General features: G+C 40.5%; 1 protein-coding gene across 1 annotated transcript in view; it reads left to right on the plus strand.

Moving 5' to 3' along the window:
• Positions 1–917: 917 nt before the first annotated feature.
• septin12 (septin 12) overlaps positions 918–20,485 on the plus strand; it is a 46,841-nt gene continuing 27,273 nt past the window's right edge. Inside the window, exons 1-2 of the mRNA XM_065964908.1 lie at positions 918–1,155; positions 10,366–11,922. Coding sequence (XP_065820980.1) covers positions 1,101–1,155; positions 10,366–11,922 — 1,612 coding nt within the window. The 5' untranslated portion in view covers positions 918–1,100. The remainder of the gene's footprint in view (positions 1,156–10,365; positions 11,923–20,485) is intronic.

Here is a 20,485-nt window from a genome sequence, read left to right on the forward strand (position 1 = left end):
ACGATCACTGCATTGAGTACCTGAGTTCGATGTCTTACAGTCTGAATGGAGCCATGGGCCAAACTAATACCCTCAAGTGATTCAGTCGCGGCATCCGAATCCTCCTGGTGTCTATAACGTCTTTGAATAGGCCCACTGTAAATTTACAAATCTAGCTTTTCTGTCTCCTCACCTTATATAAGTGGCTTCTTCTCCTCTAACATTGTTGTAAAGTGAAGTGGACTTAACAATTGAATTAGCCTACTTCAACATGCAGTTTGTTGAATCTGATAAGCTGGCCTATAAGAGCGTGCTATAGAGAAGCCAACCAGCAAAGAAAAAAAAACAAAGTAGTCTGTCTCAAAGGACCTGCATAAAGAGAGGGTGGTTAAGGTTATACAAAGGTGAAAATCATGGAGAGGGTTTAAAAGACGTCAGGTCTGAAGAACTTCAGGTTTTATTTTCGGAAATTTTGACGTTTTATAAGCCTACCTAAAAAAAACTAAAAACACTTGGGATGAATTCCCGGATAATTAAGCTACTGAATTACTTGGATAAATGACCGAATTTCCCCCTGGGATTAATAAAGTATTTCTGATTCTGAAACTTCAGTTTTGTTCAGGGTTGGAAAGGGGCTGTATGGTGGGCTGATTCGGACGACACTTTTTTGTTCTGGTTGCATTCTCTGTCAATATGAATAGTTTGGACAGAGAAAAAAAAACAGCCAGGAGAGAAAGCGAAGAGAAGAACATTTCAGTAAGGTTTTTTTTTTTTTTTCCAGGTGTTGCATTCGTCCCCGCCCCCAGTCATCCCTCCTCCGCCACCTGTCCCCCCCCCCGGGTCTTGTGTGCGAGCGACCGGAGGGTGGGGGGGGGGGGGGGGGCTGGGTTACCTACACGCCAACTCCCCCACACTCGACTTCGTTGGGACATTGAGGAGACGCATAGCAGCGACTGGACAGTAATCGTTTATCAGGTCATCCAAGCAGCCTTACAGCAGGAGGAACACAGCAGGAGGAACACATCATCGACTGCAGTTATTCCTCAACAGGGTCGTTCTTTGTAGAGTAAAGTAGTCCAGGTCTCGTCTGGCTCGGAGCGGACGCTGAGCACAGAGACATCATGTCGGAACTTTCCGTGAATGACCACCTCGAAGGGATTTTATCAGATTTTGAAGGTATGTAGGCTGTTATCTTTAATCCCATCACTGATCTCTGCTTTGTTGGCACGTAGGCTATCCTAAATCAAGTATTGGATGTCAAATCTATCCTATTATGTCTATAAGGATAACTCGTGTGTGCTTCGTGGCCACAGGCTACTGGAGCATTAACTGGCACTTTCTTGTGAAGTTGATTTTCTTTTCTTTTTTTTTCCAATATTTTTTTGTTAAGTGTGCAAAACACTAAAAAAAAGAAAATAATAAAAACTAATAGAAACATGGCATTCAATATCATTCGTAGGATATTTGTTGTTGGAGTGCTACTACATATTATCAATGGACATTAACGCTCCTGCGAGGAGGATGGTAATGAAACACATTGAAATTAATATGACTGTATGAGCTACAAAAGAGATTTCTTCAGAAGACTTTTTATTTCATTAAGTTATTTAAATGCCTGTAAATGCTGCTGCAGGGGAGGAATCAGACAAAGGGGTTGATTTAGACCTGAAGCCTTTTTTTTTTTTTTTTTTTTTTTTTACTTTTTCTGAAGCCCAGATTCAGTAAGAGTCAAAGAGTCCTCCTGTTGTAAAAAAGACAATGGATTAGGTTTTGTTTTTTTTGTTTTTTGTCAGAAAACACTTATTACACAGTACAGCAGAGATAAAATGTGCACTGCCTAGTCAGCAGGGGGCGACAAGATCAACACAAATCAAAAGTTCCTCAGACGAGCTTTACATTTAGAGACAACATAATGAAATGTTTGCATGTTCCTTACCCCATAAACAACACTTTACCAGGAATGTTTCCTGCTCACCCCCTACTCAACAGGGATAGCCTCTGGATGTGAGGTGCCTCTGAACAAGCTAGTTAGGGGCAGCCTGTTTTATATTTTATTCAGTTTTTCAGGAGCACATGTGGAATTGGTTCAAGTTTCTTTTTATGTTTTTCGAACTTTTTAGCAACCGTTTCCTGTCATTTGGTTGATCTAAATAGCTAAATCAGTTAATGGCAAAAGTAGACTAGACTAAATGATATATGACACAATATCTAAAGTGTGGTATTTGTATCAGATACACTGGTTAATGATGTTTTGTTACCCTTTCCTTCTGTGTCTCCTCAGTTCAATTTGATTAAAATGGTTATAAAAGCTTTAACTTGGATTTGTATGCCTTTGAGTAAGACCTACACAATTATTACTGAGGTCAGATGTAAAAACAGGAAACTGCACTAATAACACAGTTCAAGCAAAGACATGAAAAGCCTTTTGTTTGCAAACTGTGGCTCCTGTGTGTGTGTGTGTGTGTGAGAGAGAGAGATTGAGTGACTGAGTATGTGAGCTCAGTCCTTTCAAAGACAGTTTGGGCTTCATCTAACTCCTGGTGCAATTCAGGGTGAAACAGCATCACTAGTTTTAGACTGGCACAGTCACTAGTTTTACACGGCAAATACCAAATGTGGTACATTGCTGTCATCAGAAAGCAACTTCACCTTTGACTAACAGAAACCTGTTCTCAAGTCATTTGTTTTATCCCTATCACTATTTAACAAATCATTACACTTTTGAAGGTGGGTTTGCACTCCCACTGTGATTGTCACACACACAGACACGTGCAGCAGAGCTCTTTCTCATTGGTTAATTATCACTTACTTTCTGAAAGAAATCACATGGAGTTTTGATGGGGCAAATGACTAAGAGAAGGTGACCTTCTGTTTCCTCTGTCTCTAGACATCATTTTACTGCTTTTGGCATTGTTCAGCTGTTTTGGTGATACAAGAAGTCAAGGATACACTCAACACTACCCCCTCCCACGCTTGCTTCACCTCAGGAAATCCTGCCGGAGCCCTGCACAGGGCCTAAAGTACATAGAGACGGAAAAGAAGCTCCTCCTCTTGTACACTCACTCAGCTATTTGCCATATTAGACCCTTTCACATACAAAATGTATATTTTAGGCCTTTACATAACTGCCAGTATCCCCAATGACCATTCCCACAAATAGTTGTGATATTCTCGAGTGTCCAATAAGCAAGTAATACAGAATATAAACCAGTGATCCATCAGCAAGTGAACAAAGTTTACTACAGCCTCATCTTCTTTGAATTTAAGGATGATGACTAACATTGGATCCTAACTCATCCCTTCAACCGCTCAGTTCTGCTGCTGTGCCTCAGTGCGCCTCATATTTATTTATGTTACAGTTTTTCATAAAGGGCCTATGTGTGTGTTCCATGTGTACATGGGTACATTTGTAGAAAAGTTACATGAGCGCAAGTCCAACCCCAGCTGTGTCTTAGTAAATAAAAAGTCACAAGTACTGGGGTAGCTGGTTGTCTTGGTTCCAGACTGGTGGTCTTGATAATAATAATCTATACTTTATTAATCCCACAAGGGGAAATTCGGTTTTATACTCTGTTTAATGAACATGCTACACACACATAGGCCCGAAATACACACACGAGGGGGCTGCCCACAGCGAGCGCTCCAGAGCAGTTTTTGGGGTTCTGTGCCTTGCTCAAGAGCAGCTCGGCAGTGCTCAGGAAGTGGACTGGCACCTCTCCAGCTACCAGGCCAATCTCCGGTTCCCAACCCAAGTCCTTACAGACTGGGCTACTGCACTTCCTGGGCTTCAATCTCTTGGTATAAGGATTCAATGGGGGATTTGAATGGGGAAATTTGCTTCCAGAACCAGAGCTGCCGAAAAGGCGGAAGTCACTGTTGATCTCTGTTAGCGGGTGCAATCCATTCTAGTGTATCTGGCCCATAGTCTATACCTGGGCATATATATAAGCAGCCTTAGCCCTGAGTAGCGATCTGTGTGTAGTCAAGTAACTGATCTCCCCACTGTATACTGTTTTCAGCAATATTTGAACAATTTGTAATTTTAGTTCATATTCATAAAATTCATAACATAGACTAATAATGTTGACTAAGAAAAATGCAGGTATTTATAGCCTATTACCTCTGCACTCTGAACAATTTGGCAATAAAGGGGCCACGCTGACCTTCATCTCCTGTGGCTAATACGCTTACTATTGACAAGTACCTCATACAACCCCACTTTAAAAAAACCATCCCTTTATATTAACTGTGCATTTGTGTCTGCAGTTCTTTACTCAACTCTGTTTCTATTGTGTGTCACATCTTGATGCAACCTAACACAAATGGTAAATGATTTGCTGTAATGTGTCTTCCATACCTAGCGGAGGTAAGTCTTTCTTCTGCTATACTTTTAGATAAGAGAGGGCATTCACATCTTTTGTCTGCACTGCATATAATGTTTGCCAGGATAATTGTAAAAGCATCTGATTGTGGTTACTTAAAATTTCCAAAAGGGGATCCTATCACATGGGGGTGGCAGGAGTAGTAAGATGCTATAGGGGGTTATGTCACAGCACGCAAGTGAAATTCCAGCATGCTTTGCAGCACTTTAAAAGCTGTGACCCTAATAGTACCCTCTGGGGCTGATAAATAAAGCCACTACAGCATTGCCAATTTAAAAGACTCCTTGAGGCTTGCTTAAAAGTATTCCCTTTAGGCTACATATAAAAATTGCCAATTTTACTTCATAATTTACTGTAACATGCTAACAGATTGGTACAAAGATAATTTTGATTCTTTGCATGAAAAGTGTACAGGAGGGGGAATTTTAAATGTTAAAATGACATTCAGTGTTTAAGTTACCCATACTTAGGGGCATGGTTGTTTTGATTGACAAGTGTTTGCTACTACCTGTCTACTTGATGTCAACACAACTAATTCCGTTACTCAACTTAACCCCTTAAGTTGACCCTTTAAGTTAACACCTTTTGGGCATTTTCGTGCAGCTATTGGAAAAATATTATGTCTTGCTGTGCAATTTATAGAACTAACAGAGCATCCAAGAAGCCTGTGCTCAAGCTTAATGCAAGATGATACCAGATATATGCATGGATACAGTATTGCACTGATAATTTGACAAAGAATTTTGTAATTTTAAGATTAATGTCGCTCTGGGACATTGGAGAAGCTCATCATTAATTAGAAGTTAAAAGTAGTTTTAAAAAATCTTGTAGTTTACACTACAGCATTAACTTCTGTTCTGTAACACCTTGACAGTCTAGTCAAGGTGAGGTCAGGCTCAAGTCTCTTTTCTGTGAATCAGAAGACAAAGTAGAGGGTGTGCAACTGATTGGAGGGACAGACAGGATTAGGGGCTTTAGTTGACAAGGGAGATTAGAGGAGGTCAGGGAGGCCAAGAACTGCCCCTCCCAGTCCTGTCATATCCTGGTACCACTCTGCAGCAGGGCGGAAACCCTACAAAGATCAGAGAGGGTCCCATGACTTATTGACCCAGTGACCACACACACATACACACAAAGCATGTTGTTTTTGGACATGACAAGTGGTACTCTATCCAAAGGAACCTCTCAAAGGTTTCCCTCTGACATTCCAACCTGCATTAACCCAGTGAAGCACAACAGCCTGAAAAACATCAGCCAGTCACTAGTTGGGTTATTCTGTTGCAAAGCACACATCAGAGTTTGGTCATGAATACAAAGTTGAGGCCCTGACACACCAAGCAGACGGCAAAGAACTAATGGCGACGAAGGCAGCCTGTGGCGTTTGGATACTACAGCAGCATGCTCAGGGGGCTTTCCCGAACCTTTATCGAGACCTGGAGATAAATGAAACCTCCGAACAGCCAATCAGAGAGATTCCTCTCACCGACCGCTGATGTCGATTCAACATGTCGAATCAGCGAAAAAAAGGCAGACGGGGGGGTGACAGATAGCGTCATATCGCAAAAACTAGGTCGACGACCACTCACTGACGGTCCAACTGGGACCGACGGCCAACGATCTAGTTGGTGTGTCAGGTCCTTTCTAGAGCTATTCAGGTGGCTGTAACATTTGCCAGTTGAACACTCCTCTCCTGATTTTCAACGTAATTAGCTTGAATTCTTTGCTGTGTTCTCACACTTCCCTTTCACAACATCACACAGGCCCACACATACATAGATGAACTGAAACACATACACACACACGGGTTGGTAGAGTCGTCGTCTCTCAACCGAAAGGTCGAAGGTCAAGGGCTCGATGACCAGCTCCTGCGGCAACATGTCCGCTGTGTCCTTGGGCAAGACACTTGACCCCGAATTGCTCCATCGGGCTTCGTTGGCGGCTTATGAATGGGATTTGTTACTTCTGATGGTCTCACTACATCGCAACCACTGCCATCAGTGTGTGAATGGGTATGAATGTGTAGGTGTGACATGCGTTGCAAAAGCGCTTTGAGTAGTCAGAACACTAGAAAAGCGCTACATAAACTTAAGTCCATTTCCAATTTACCATTTACACACACACACAGATACAGCAGTACCAGCCTGTTTCTCAGGTTCTGTAGTCTCCAGCCGCAGTTTTTTTATGAAGATAATAGTGTTGCATCGAGCAAGAGCATGCCGACTTGATGTGAGAGCTTTGTGTAGTTCCAGAAAAGCCCCTTTCCCCTTCCTCTGCTCTGTTTGCTGTTATGTGCATGTAGCACATGATAAAAGAGTAAACATGTCTTTAATGTAATCTAGGTTTACTCAGACAGCTGCTTCCCCCAAAGCTCTCATTCACCAGCTGAATTGTCAATGCCTTTGAATGGAATCTTTAGGACTCATTAGGGTAGTTACTCATTCTCTTTTTTTACTCACATTTACTGAGCTCCAGGATTGTCAGCAGTCACTGTCACTGGGGCTGTCTGCAACTGCTGGGTTCTGCTGATGATAGAGGTCTGCAGCCATCAAGTTTAAATACTCAAGACCAGTGGTACTGCATAATATGATTGACTACCCAGTCCTGCACATTGGACCTGTACCTGCCAGCTTTGTTGTTGTTTTTTTTTTTTTTGCCGGTTACTGCTCTGTTTTCCTCCTGCTCCTCGTCCTCATCACCATAACTGATTTTAAGCTGTCCCTCATTGCCTCCAAAAAGGACACATGCCTTGACAGCTAAAAAACATTATAATAATTCTTAGTAACCCCATTTACACAGGACTGCTTTGTTTTTTTTGTTTTTTAAAACAGTAAGCACAATGTTAACAAACACAGTCAGATGTCACAGTATTACTGAAGACAGAAGACTGAAGTTATTAATAACTGACTGAATTCTCACAGTCATTGTGTATGAACTATAATGTTTAGTGATGTAAGACTAAATGACTATTTGCATAGGCCACTTAACCAATCATGTATAGTCTGCACCCACAGCTATGGGTTATCTACCCTTCTGTGTGTGTGTGTGTGTGTGTGTGTGTGTGTGTGTGTGTGTGTGTGTGTGTGTGTGTGTGTGTGTGTTGGGTTGGGAGGGTCTTGGCAGAGTTTGCTTAGGCTACAAGTATGAACCTGCCCTACTTACAAAGATAAGGATTTCTGGTATCAGGTAATTGTCAAACACTAGGGAAATAATTGCTGTGACAGTCGTGCAACCTTGTCTTAGCTCTGTTACATGTGCAGTCGATGTTTGAAATGACAAACAAGTCTGAGAAGTTTGTTAATGCTTGGAAGGGGAGAAGATGCAGTTGAAGCAGTCTTTTACAAAAAGCCATGAAAAAGGAAAACAGAACAAGGATAACAATTTCTCTGAGAGGATGTCATTGCTGTGTGCGTGTGAACAAAACAAGACAAAAAAACATTAGGGGAGATAGTTTTATCAAATTAGCAGCTACAAAGTAGTAGTGCTAATAGTTATGGTGATTATTGTTATGATGGTAGTGAGAAGTGTTTTGTAGTTGATTCACTAGTTGAGTTGAGAGCATTGGCTCACAGGTGGAGGTGTTCGTAAACGTAATGCCCCAAGTAGATGAGTCCAAGTTGCTTCAAAGTAATATGTTTGGTCTTGGAGTGAGGCTGAGAGCTTTTCCATTGATATGTATTCTGACAGGATGTTTAACCAGTGCATCTTTCTTCGTGCACCAAGTTAGCTCCTGAATGGTGGGATGTAGTTATGTGGACACTCAACGAGGGGATTCTGAGTCTGGGCATGTCCACATTCAACCCCCCAGCCTTGTCTGCACATTCCATACAGGTGAAACTCTCTGACAGACTTGAGAGCATGTCTATTGACATGCATGAACACACGTGTTAACACACTCTTTTCAGGCACAAAACAGTGCAGACACTCTAATTCTCCCTCAGCCACAGTCACACACACAAATAAACACCTTAAAAGAACTTCCACTTAAGCACATCTGGAAGACACATTCCTTGCAGTCATTTCCAATGTTGTAACTCTGAAAATAACACAGGGCCTGGGGACCCATAGACACACACACACACACACACACACACAGATGTCTGCCCATTGACTCACTTCAACTGATGACTGAAATACATCAGACAGAGACAAGGGTCTATTAGGGTACAATAGATTCAAAGTTTCACTGCTAGTGCTTCCAGTGTTTTAGAGAAAGTTAGAACAGCACAGTGACAAAGCAGCACAGTAATAAATAAATGTTAGGGAAATTATGTGTAGGTTCTCTTATTAAAGTTTCCAATATTTGAGGTAAACCTTTCTTAAAAGAAGGGTTAAAATTTGATTTAAAAAAGAGTCTCTAAGACTTGATTAATACTAGGTGCATCTGCAAATGTCATTAGTGTGCATCATCACATCATACAACTGTTTAATTATTATTTCGTTTTTTTTAATTGTATCGATATATTTTTTAAACATGACATGCTTAGTCCTTCAATCCAGTTGGGGTGTATCAATCTGTCAAGATGGAATCAATACTGTTGTTAAAAACCTCTTGAAATGAAATGATTTTTTCAAATACGGAGTAACTGTGTGACACTGAGAGTTTGAAATTACGATTAACATCCTACAAAAAGTCTTAAGGCATTATTGTTTTTGTTTCATTTTATTGTGATTGTAGATTAATTGTGTCCATAAAGCCTTCCCACACCTATAGATACAGCTCTTCAGACTACTTTGGATATTAAGTTTTGGAGTGGTTAAGGTCACTGTTTTTTTTTCAAATTAATAACATAGAATCTTTGCGTACTCAATTAAGTTACATGTTAAATTTGGAAATATCCAAAAAGCCCATTTATCTCTAGGCCAAACAAACCACTACACTTGGTGAACGATTAAAAACATACCAGTTTTGACATGTAATTAGATCAACAATTAGATGAACTATAAAGATTTGAAACAAGTCCTCAAACCAGCGTCCTGATACTTTCCCTGCAGTAATGGTTTTGTCTCTGCTCTCTCATTGGTTCATTAGAACTGATCCAGTGTGCCTCAAGGGCCTGACAACCTCAGACATGTCTGAGCAAAGGGCTTCCAACTGTGATGTCTTGCCAAATTCTGAACCATTAGGGAAGAATGGCTTGGCAGCTAGCCATGTGTATGTGTGTGTGTGTGTGTGTGTGTGTGTGTGTGTGTGTGTGTGTGTTCAACAGAAGAAGGGACATTGTTTTCATGCTTAGGCAAATGGCTTAGATTATTCACCCCAGAAACTCAATCTCAACCCTTGTCAAATTATAAAAATGCAGTATATGTTGTTACAATTCTTGAGTTAGAGTGTTAACACTGGTAGACACTATGTTTACTCTGTTTGAAAGTAATGTATATTGCTCAAGTGAGCAATGGCAAACCATACAATTATATTTATTTTCCAATCAAATTTTTTCTTTTTGTTTAATGGATTATTGTCATCAGTTGTGATGTTAAATCAATTGTCATGTTATTTGTAAATGGTCGAATTGAAAAGCGACAAGATGGATCACACTTTTTTGAGCACCCACTTGTCCATTAATGTCCATCTCACTGTAGAGACAGTATGTAGCTCTATTGGCTCTGGTCTTAACTGTCTTAAGTAGCAATGACTATATTACTATATTAACTAAACTTTTTGAATTTCATACTACTAAATAGGTCAAGAAACATCAGCACAATTGGGCAAATTGTTAGCAATCCCAGCGAAATAACTGATGACCTGTTCCCATGTATATTTGATGACTCTCTTTGTTAAGACCAGAATGAAACAAAACCTGAAACCGAAATCTCTGGAGATGGGAGAGGCCACATTCTGCCAAATGTACAGAAGTAGTTAGTCAGGGAGCATATGAATGTCATAATGGATTAACAATTGAACATTATAGATGTTCATCACTTGTATATCTGACAAAACAAATCCACTACCTTGTGGTTAAAAGAGACATTTTATTTACAACTCTTTGTTCTCTCTCCCCTACAGCACTGAAGAGATCCTTTGATGTTGAAGATGTGGAAGCTATACCATCCTTTTCTACTGCTTGTCCTGTCTCCACCCCAGTTTCTCCTTCGTCCAGCCATTTGTTTCACAACCACGACAAGGTCAATAAGGAGCATGGAGGAGGAGGCCCATCTTCTTCATTAAATTTCACTGGCAACAACAGCCTGGGGTCTACAGCAAAACACTCCAATAACAGCCTGAGTCCTAAACCTAGTCAAGTGTTTAAGTCGCGTACTGTAGGCAGCAGCCTATCCTTTAACCGAGGGACCATGTTTAAGCCAGCCATCCACAACAATGGCTCCTCTGTGGCCAGAGCTGCATCCTTCCAGAGTAGGTTAAACCCAAATGGTAACTTATTGTTCTCTGGAGCAGGTAGTGACAATGACAGCCTTCACAGCTCCACATCCAGCCTGGAGTACACTGGTGGCGGTGGGAATGCCTTCCCACCTTCTAAGCTTGGATCATATCCTAGTACTCCATCTCGGGGGGAGTACCAGCACACCCATCCACAGCTTCCACAACAACACCTGGAGGAAGGTCTCAACTTGAGAAGCAACCCCAACCTGAAGAAGTTCTCCTCCCATGGTAATGTGTTCCACTCTGAGATGGACTCAGTGCCAGGGGTTCTGCTGGATGTTCCAGAGCCCTGGGGTGTGAACCACGGCTCAATGCCCAGCCTAGAGCTTCAAACTTGTGATGGAGGTGGAGGAATGTTTAATATGCAGAGGGGTGGAGGTGGCACTATGATGTCTCCAGGGTTAAGGTATGCCAATTCAAATGCAAGCTGGAATGGTTGTCTTCATAATGCCACTATCTTTGGAGAGCAAGGAGCCAAAAACATCAGTCGGCAAGGGCACCAGATGCTAAAGCCACCTGCGTCTAAGGTTACACGTCTTAACAAGTTTCCCTTGGATCTGGACAGCTTTGTAACCAGCTCCTCAACTTCTTCTCCCACCAAAGTTGAAGGAGGATACATAAGCCCCACTCTCCCGAAGCCTACTCTGAGCAGCATAGGAGGCCCCCAACACCCCACCAGCCCAAACTCCACCTCAGCTAGCTGTTCAGCATCTCTGAGCAGCCTGGACAGCTCCTCTGACAGCCCACCCCTTTCTGTCCACCATTCATTTGAGCCGTTTTACCTATGTTCTCCTACTCTCTCGAAAGGCTCCATACCTTCCCATGAGATGAGTTGCTCACTTGTGCCCCTTTCTACAGTTCAGAGCCCCCAGCTGGAGATTCTTTCAGAGCTTGACGTTATCCAGATGGTTTCAAACCTGCCCAGCCCTCACATCTCATCCAGCCCCTCCAGTCCCAAAGCCATTGAGTCTTTAGAAGATTGTGTAGGGTGTACGAGAGATAGTGTTGGCTCAATCTTACAGAGGATAGCTTCCTTCTCTCAGAATACTACAAATGACACTAAAGCAGCTGAGACCCAGCCTCCTACAGTCCAAAGCAATGAAGGGTTATCGTCTACATTTGGACGTCCTGCTGAGATTACTCCTGTACTTGCATGTAAATGGGAGAAGAAGGGCCAGGAAGGTAAGACTTTTGAAAAATTGTATAGAAAGTTGTATTTGCAGTGTTTTTCAATAATTTAAAAAAAGTTATTGAATGTTTATTTGACTGTGCCAAACATGGGCTACTTAAAGCCCTCTGTTGTTAGTGGTTTAGTTGGTTGTCACCTGTTTCAGTGAGAGTGTGTTTGGGGCTTCTTGGATATCTGGATTTATAGTCAGTATGAGTGTGTGTGTGTGTGTGTGTGTGTGTGTGTGTGTGTGTGTGTGTGTGTGTGTGTGTGTGTGTGTGTGTGTGTGTGTGTGTGTGTGTGTGTGTTTATGCTATATCTATTCAAAGTAGGGTTGTCAAAAGATTATTTTTTTAGTAGCAATTATCGCTGAATTTAAATAGTTAATTTTTGTGAGTCAAATTATTAATTGTATGTTTTATTTCTTTTATTTTGTATTTCTGTACTGTTTTAAGCTAAGGGTACTTCTTGTTTTTAATTTGCTTTTAATTGTAAAGACATTTTAAATCTTAGATTATAACTTTAACTTAACAGTGGAAAAATGAACTTGTTGCGGATCGGAAAGTAAATACAAATAGTTCTATTTTAGGTCTATCTTAAACAGCACAGCTATTTTTGCCTTTACAATAGAGATTGTCACACATGATACTGCTCAGCTAATCAAATGCTTGGAGGAACACACGGAGGAATCAGCGGGCGTCTCAGAAACAGAACAGGAGAAATTAGGCGAGTCAGGGAGGTAGGCATTATGTGCTCTGAATTTAGAAAAGCAAAAAAATGAATGTTCATCAAGAATGGACAGACTCGGGGCATAGGTGGACGAGTGGTTGCCAGCTGAAGCTCATTTCTCTCACTAAACAAGATAGTGTGAGATTGGGACATAAGGGGATAAAGAGAAAAAAGCAGGTGTTTAATTGTTTATTATAAAATAGGTTTGGAAAATTACAAGTAGCAGCATACGGCTGCTACTTGAATTGAACTAAAACTAAAAAATTTAACTTCTCAGACAGGGACATTTTTATAGAAAGGCCTGCCTCCAAGTACAAGCCTGCTTCATTTAAAATCCTGGTATCCTTCTGCAGTGTTTTGTTTTAATTGGTTAGTTGTTTCGAAAACTAAACATAATCAAGTTGTGTAAATGGTCTGACATTTTTCTAGATTACAAAAATTGATCTTATATTTCTAAACTATCTCCCAGGTCAGCTGGCTTTTGCTTCTTCTGGCAGCAAAGTGATTTTTAACATGCTTCGATAAATTTGAATTGATGAGTCCCCAAGATACTAAATGCATGCCTTGTACATCACAAAAACCATAAACCTTTCTTTCATCAATTTTAGTTATTTGTAAATCTCTATCTGGAACAGGAACTTATATGTTCTACCTTGTCCTAGTCCTTTATTTAGCCTAATCTGATGCCAGAATATGAAGTGGGAATCTTGTGTAGTGCAAGCCCAGTTGAGCTGTTGAAAAAAAAGAAAGGAGACGCCTGTGGGGAATTTCCACTTGTCTTCGCAAATGTCATCAGGGAATTAGTCCAATACTTATGTGATAAAACGATGAGATAAACAATGGAGTTAGTTGGGATTTTATTATGGTATATAGCTTGTTTCCTGCAAAAGCCTTAAGGCCCTGACACACCAGAAGCAGAAGGCAAAGAACTAGTGGCGACGAAGGCAGCCTGTGATGTCTTGTCTTGGCCAAAAAGTTGCACTAGACGGACTGCAAAGACTACAGCCGAGTAGTCAAGTGCATGCGTGAGAGGAAATAACTTTCCATGCCAGCAGGCGGCAGTAGTCTGTTGTTAAGATACAAGAAGACAATTTTCACACCCCTGCTGCGCACCACTCATAATATAGGTAGCTTACTAATCTAGAATAATGTCTGATAAAAAGTTGAAAATTGCACTGACATTGTCAGCCCTTGTTCTTTTAGTGGAAAAAGAAAAGAGGCGGAGGCAACAAATAAGGAGAAACCACATATTTTAATGTACTTTTTCCGCACCTGGCACTGCTTCAGCCTACACCATGACGCGTGCACCATCAGCGGTGCAACAATCATGGTCGCGGCGCAGAAGCTGCTCAGTTATTGTACGAATTTCATTATAAAGTTGTATTTATCTTTGAAAGGGAGGTTATCTGTGCATGGCTCAAACCTCTGTCACAGGTTGTGTCTCTGTGCGCTGAATGTTTGCCCTTACGCAATGTGTGTGACAAAGTGGAGGCTGGGAGACCTATTAGGATGGATGGCCTATTACGTTTTAACAAAAAGATGCTTTTATTCCGTTTGCAGTTTGCTTTCAAGGCGTGTGTCTGAAATTAAATGCAGCATACTGAATCTACTCTGTATAACAAGAAACCTGAAACCTGCAGTTTTATGAAAAAAACATGCAGAACATGAATCTAATGCGTTCTTCCTGCTCGTCTGTTTCATATTGTTTCATGTCAGCGAATTTATGTGCTGAATGTAGGCTGCCCACCTATCAGACATTGGAAACCTTAACAGCATTCTTAAATGCCATTCTGAATTTGCCGACCAAACTTTTTTTCTACCTCAACTTTTGTTTGAGCGGGCAAGACCCATGTTTGGATGGACTGAACCCACCCTTACCCAAAGCTTCAGATGGCCACATTCTATTACATTCTATTAAGTGTTTTTCATGAGTTTTAATTATTGCTTCTTTACAATGAGGGGACCTCTTTGGATTATTTTACTCCTAAATTGTACTGAATAGAGAACACCCACCCCACCTACCCTCATCCCCGTAGATTTCTTCATGGTTATACCTTCCACATATTTCCTCTGCCATGAAAGACCTCTTATCTGTCCTTCTGCTTTACACACTACATCAATTCTGCATTCCTTTCTTTCTCTCATTCTTTCAACAGATCATGTAAACTAAAGATTTATCTAAATGGAACCCCTGTACAACAGCTACTAAAATATGTGGTGTCAAAACAGTCCTAACAGAACCATTTTTATAGATATTAACTTTTATCTACTTTAATTTAATAGTAATTCTTCTCTGTGATTTGATTTGTTCGTTTTCTGTTTCCTACCTACCTCTATATATCCTTAGCAGTCATGTCCTGGCTTGTCGAAACTCCCTGACCCAATCCCTCTCTCTTTCAGATTCAAGCTTTAATGATAGTTATTTAAACAATAAATACCTCCCCGGTAGATGTTTAAGCACTCGTCTTCCTTTGCTTTTATCAACTCAGTAGGAGAAAGTTAATTTTGTATTCGGGTAAGTAGAGGTAATAAGGTGAGGGGCAGGAAGATATATAAGGTGCTTTCTATTAATCTCATGCTAACAGCTTTGCTGCAACCATTTAGAGAAAAACTTCCAACAAACAAATAGGCTATGCCTGTTATTTAAAAACAAAGTCATAATATGACATTGTCTCCATGTATAGTATTAGTGTGTTCCAGAAATGTTTAGTCCCTTTGAATGTTTATACATTGATAAGAAAAATTGCAGTTAACCCAATTTATTATTGGGCCAATGGCACGGTCTAACTTAAAGTATGGTAACAAAAGTCCCCCAAATTGCCTCTTTTTTTTTGCAAGTTAGTCAGTTTTAGGGCATCTACCCTTCCATAAAAATATGGTAATAATGCTTTGTATTTTGTCCCTGTATCTTGGAGGGAGTGCTAAGAGTTACACGTAACTAGAAACATTTAGTCTAGGTAGGACGTTCATTTGAATTATTGCAATTCGGCCTGAGAGAAAATTGGTGAGTTATGCCATCTTTCTTTAGACACACAAATATATTTATTCTTAAGTATTTAAAATGGGAAACTACTGGGATATTAGAACGTGTGCATTCATTTTTACTTATAACGTTTAAAAATAATATTGAAGACTTAGTCCATTTCATTTTGTAACTAGAGACAAAACCAAACTGTTCAAGTATATGTTAAAGAGGGTTTTCATATCGGAAGAGAATGACATCATCAGCCAAAAGGGATATATAATGTTGGGTAGATCTAATTTTGATTGGTGTGATTTTCTGAAATACCCTATTGCTAAGACTCAAGCAATAAAAAATATATAACAAAGATGAGATTGGATCGCCTTGATGACTATGCATAGGGTTTTCATAAATTGTTTTGACCATGTTAATAGAATCTGCACCCAGACCCATGTGTTTCAACACACACCACAGAAAAGGCCATTCAGGGCGGTCTAAAGCTTTCTCTGTATCAGATACTATAGCAGACGATGACAGATTATCGAAAGCCTCAAGAATGTGTAATACACAGCTGAAAGACGCCTTTTGACAAATCCACTTTGAAATGGATGAATCAATTTAGGCATGTAGGTCTCCAGACCGGCCGAGAGTACCTACCTAGAAAATAATTGAACGTCTGCATTTAGTAACAATAGTGGATGGTAGCTAGCACATTTTGTTTACTCTGGGCTTTTTTCATGAATATTCACCTAATTGTTAAACATACAGGTTATAAATGTGGATCTTGCAATTTTTTAATGAGGATGATCTTTCTCCATCGTTCCTTGCTGCTTGTTGATGCAGCGTTCTCACAGCCTTCACATGGGATGTAATGATAATTTTCACGATGATAATTCAGCCATGCTTTCTGGGGAGTCTTGTTCCACTGTGAACAGAAGGTCTATTGTGGATCACATGAGAGAAACAGAGATACAGGAACATGTTATTTTATATTATTGCATGTCCTCTCCTGTTTTTCTCCTGCTAATGCTTGTGTTTTAAGGGTCTAAGGGTTTTATTTATACTTTCAACTGTTCCTGCCACAGATGCACTGTCATGTTGTGAGAAACACTGACGGTCATAAACTGCAACAAGCTTGAATCAGGTAAACAACTGCTATACTGCGATAATTGCGATAATTGCGCTTATAGATGAAAAGAAACAACCAATTGAATCCTTACATGATGGAACAACCTCTCTGCTGTTGTTATTTTAGCTCGCTGGGGTGTCCTTCCCATCAGCTAATGTTAGATATATTTCCCGTCCAGTTGTTTGGGTCAAGGCCCTTCAATGTGTTTCCTGCAAGAGATAAGATTATCTCACCCTGGCCGTTAAGGGTTTTTATATTAGCCCTATTCAGACTGCTAGTTCAAGGTGCCATATGTACGCCACTGTCAAGTCTTGCCTATAATATGAATGTCACAGAGGTGTAATGAGGGGACAAAGTGATCCAACTTCTGTTTCGCCATCGGAGGTATTAACTGAGGTGTTACAGCAAAATGCTAATTTGCAACACCTGTCCACTGGATGCTTTTAGAAATTAACAGATAGAAATAAAGACAAATTAAAAGGAGAAGAACATGAAAACAGTTAAGTTATAAATACAGTGCAGTTCTGAATGCAACAGGGATAAAATACAGTTACGAAGAGAAGGCAGCAAAAACATACAACACACATTTGTGATCTCATGTACGTTTAGGTGTGGGAACAATGTTGTTTCTCCTTAAGCCATGATTTAATACCTTTGTTAAAAACATTCAAACTGTGTTGCATTTTCATTTCAGTGGGTAGACCATTCCAGTGATTAGCTCCAACAACAGAGAAGGATGATTGTCCAAATGAGTTTTTGGCCATTGGAATGCAACAGTTACTTAAGCTTACTGAAGCATGTGTGTTGACTCGACTTGAATCCTGACGTCTTGTTACAAATTCATCAAATGGAGAAGGTAGCAGACCATGCAGACATTTAAACAGTAATTTGATATAGTAGAACCTTTAATCCAAAGCAAAAAACATCAGGATCTACCATAAAGAATATAAAAGAATATAACATTCCGCATCACTTTGAAAAAGCCTGACTTATCCGGACTAAATTTCCAGAGGGATCGCAGGAGAGGGACGTTATATAGAGTTTGTCTTCAGCATATGAACAGAGATGTCCAACAGAGAGGCACAGCAGCGTCCCTATGAGTGTCATTCCATAACTCCAAGTAGTTAAGAGAATGCATGCTGTCCGTTGTAGATAAAGTGGTGGAAGAGGTGACAGTTAAAGTCAGTGTGGAATCTGCTATTTAATCATACTCCTTTCTGACACACACTACTATTCACAGTGTACAGATGTTTTTTTTAAATGCTGTTATATGAACTGATAAAGGCAGACGTCATTGTAGTCGATGAATTCCCAGACAAATCTGACATGTCATTTGGAGAACATTATTCTTTTTCTGCACTTTGAAATTTTTGGGTGAGATGTGACCGCAGTAGTTATTGTGTTTTCAGTTAATGTTGTGACCTTTTCGTCACGTTTCTATGGTTAATGGTAAATGGACTTGAGCTTGTATAGCACTTTTCTAGTCTTCGGACTACTCAAAGCACTTTTACACCACATGTCACACCTACCCATTCAAACCCATTCACACACTGAGGGCAGTGGTTGCTATGTAGTGAGACCATCAGAAGTAACAAATCCGGTATATACACATTCATACGCCTGATTGGACACAGGTGCTGACAGACAGTGCACAGGGGCGGAGCAGTTTTTGTTTTTAAGTAAATCAAGCTGTTCTTCAGAGTTCCAATCAGCATCAAAACCATCTTAAACATTGTCATTGTCTTCTTCAAAATAATCATTGTGATCATTATCATTCAGTGAGTAGGTGTTGATAAAAGGGTTTTAGATTTTTCTTAAAGGTGCTAAGGGACACTGTTCTTTCCACCAACAGGGATTGATAGAGGAGAAGAGTCTAGTTAGAGACTTAAGGCCCTGCTGTATTGACGGATCAGATGCCTTTAATTGTCAGAGCGTCGTGGGTGGAAGGCAGGGTAGACCTGGATGAGAGAGTTTAGGTAAGGAGAAGCCGTTTTTGTAAGTATTTCCTTCAACTGGTAAACACGGTGACATCAGCTGGGTATCGTCAGCATAGAAGTTGTATGAGAAACCATGAGAACGGATTACTGCACCAAGTGAGGTGGTGTATATTGAGAAGAGTACCGAGAACTGACCCTTGAGGCACCCCTATGGAAAAACAATAATAATAATAATGCATTAGAATTTTATGGCGCTTTTCTAGGTACTCAAAGACGCTTCACAAAGAATTACAACAAAACAAAACAACAAAGAAATAATATAAAAGGAGGAGGATGAGAATAGAGTTTGTTAGTGGTTGTAGGCAAAGTTCTTGACGGTAGTGGGTGAGGGGGAGTCTCTAACGCTTTTTGGGAGTGAGTTCCAGACGGTGGGAGCAGCAATGGAGAAGTCCCTGTCCCCCCATGACCGATTGTTGGTCCTGCAGGGGGGGGGGGGGGGGGGGCAGGAGGTTGCGTCAGCAAACCTGAGAGTGCGGGTGGGGGTGTGCCGGTGGAGGAGCTCAGATAGGTAGGGGGAGCCAGTTTATGAAGGGCTTTATAGGTGAAGATGAGAAGTTTGAAGTGGATACACTGGGGGATGGGGAGCCAGTGGAGGTTATGAAGGACGGGGGTGATGTGGTCACGGTTACAGGAGTGTGAGAGAAGACGAGCAGCAGAGTTCTTGATATATTGTAGTTGCTTCAGTGTTTTGATGATGAATGAAATTGTGCATTTATCCCTAACAAGACATTCTAAAGGATCTCCCTTACAGGTTATCATTATCAGAACTGTCTCTCTGAAATTTGACAACAGCCATATTTTAGATCACTTTTTTATTTACACAAAATCTATAACAAGTGTATGTTTTTCAAGTCTGAGAGTATTCTTTACCTTTTTGCTTGGATCCATCAAATATGTCAAAACAAAAATCAACAAAATGTGGAGGTGATGCTCGTTCTTGTACGGTCTATTTGAGAGAGGATGTCCCTGCTGTTCAGGAACTAAACACCTGTGGCAATGGACTCCAGGGGCTCCTGGTAGACCCCTAGGAAAAGTTTGGGTCGATTCAGGAAGTCAGAACACTTCTCAAGATAATGTTACAACCAGTTCAGCCTTTTCTCCCCATGTTCCTCCTTCAGCTTTAGTCTTGCTGGACTGTTCAAAGATGTTGATACCAAAAAGGCCTAGTCCACACGCAAAATTGAGGCTTTTCTGTGTGTTTTGGCCTTTCGCACACATGCAAACAGTTAATTTACAAGAAAAGAAACTGTTCTGTAAACAACCAACACACTTCGTTGAATTCTTCATGCCTATATTCTGTGAAGGAGCGACTTCAATGCCTGAACTTCCCTCCCCAGGAATAAATAAAGTATTTATGATGCAGCTTAAGAATGTAACAATTCATTGAGAAGTACACTGTGGGAAGGCGGCACAGAAAAAAATGAAACATGATGTTAAGTGATACAACAATTGTACAGCAGCGTGAGTGTTATTACTCTATAAGCAACATCCACTCAGTAGATACTTCGGTTATCCTGGCTTTGGACATATTTCACACCCTGATATATTACCAGTAACGTTAACAGCGAGCTCTGTGAGCCGTCATGAACAGGTTGGTAACTAAAAACTCTTCCTTTAGAGATACATTAATGTTTCTGTAAATACTACGATTGAACCCTTTGTTGTTTTCCTAAGTCCACTCAGCAGACACTTCAGTAATCCTTACTATGGGGGCAGTCTACACACTGTACTATTACTGGTGACTGGAATGCTTGAGAAAA

This window comes from Labrus bergylta, chromosome 16 (assembly GCF_963930695.1).
Source record: "Labrus bergylta chromosome 16, fLabBer1.1, whole genome shotgun sequence".
Classification (NCBI taxonomy): Eukaryota; Metazoa; Chordata; class Actinopteri; order Labriformes; family Labridae; genus Labrus; species Labrus bergylta.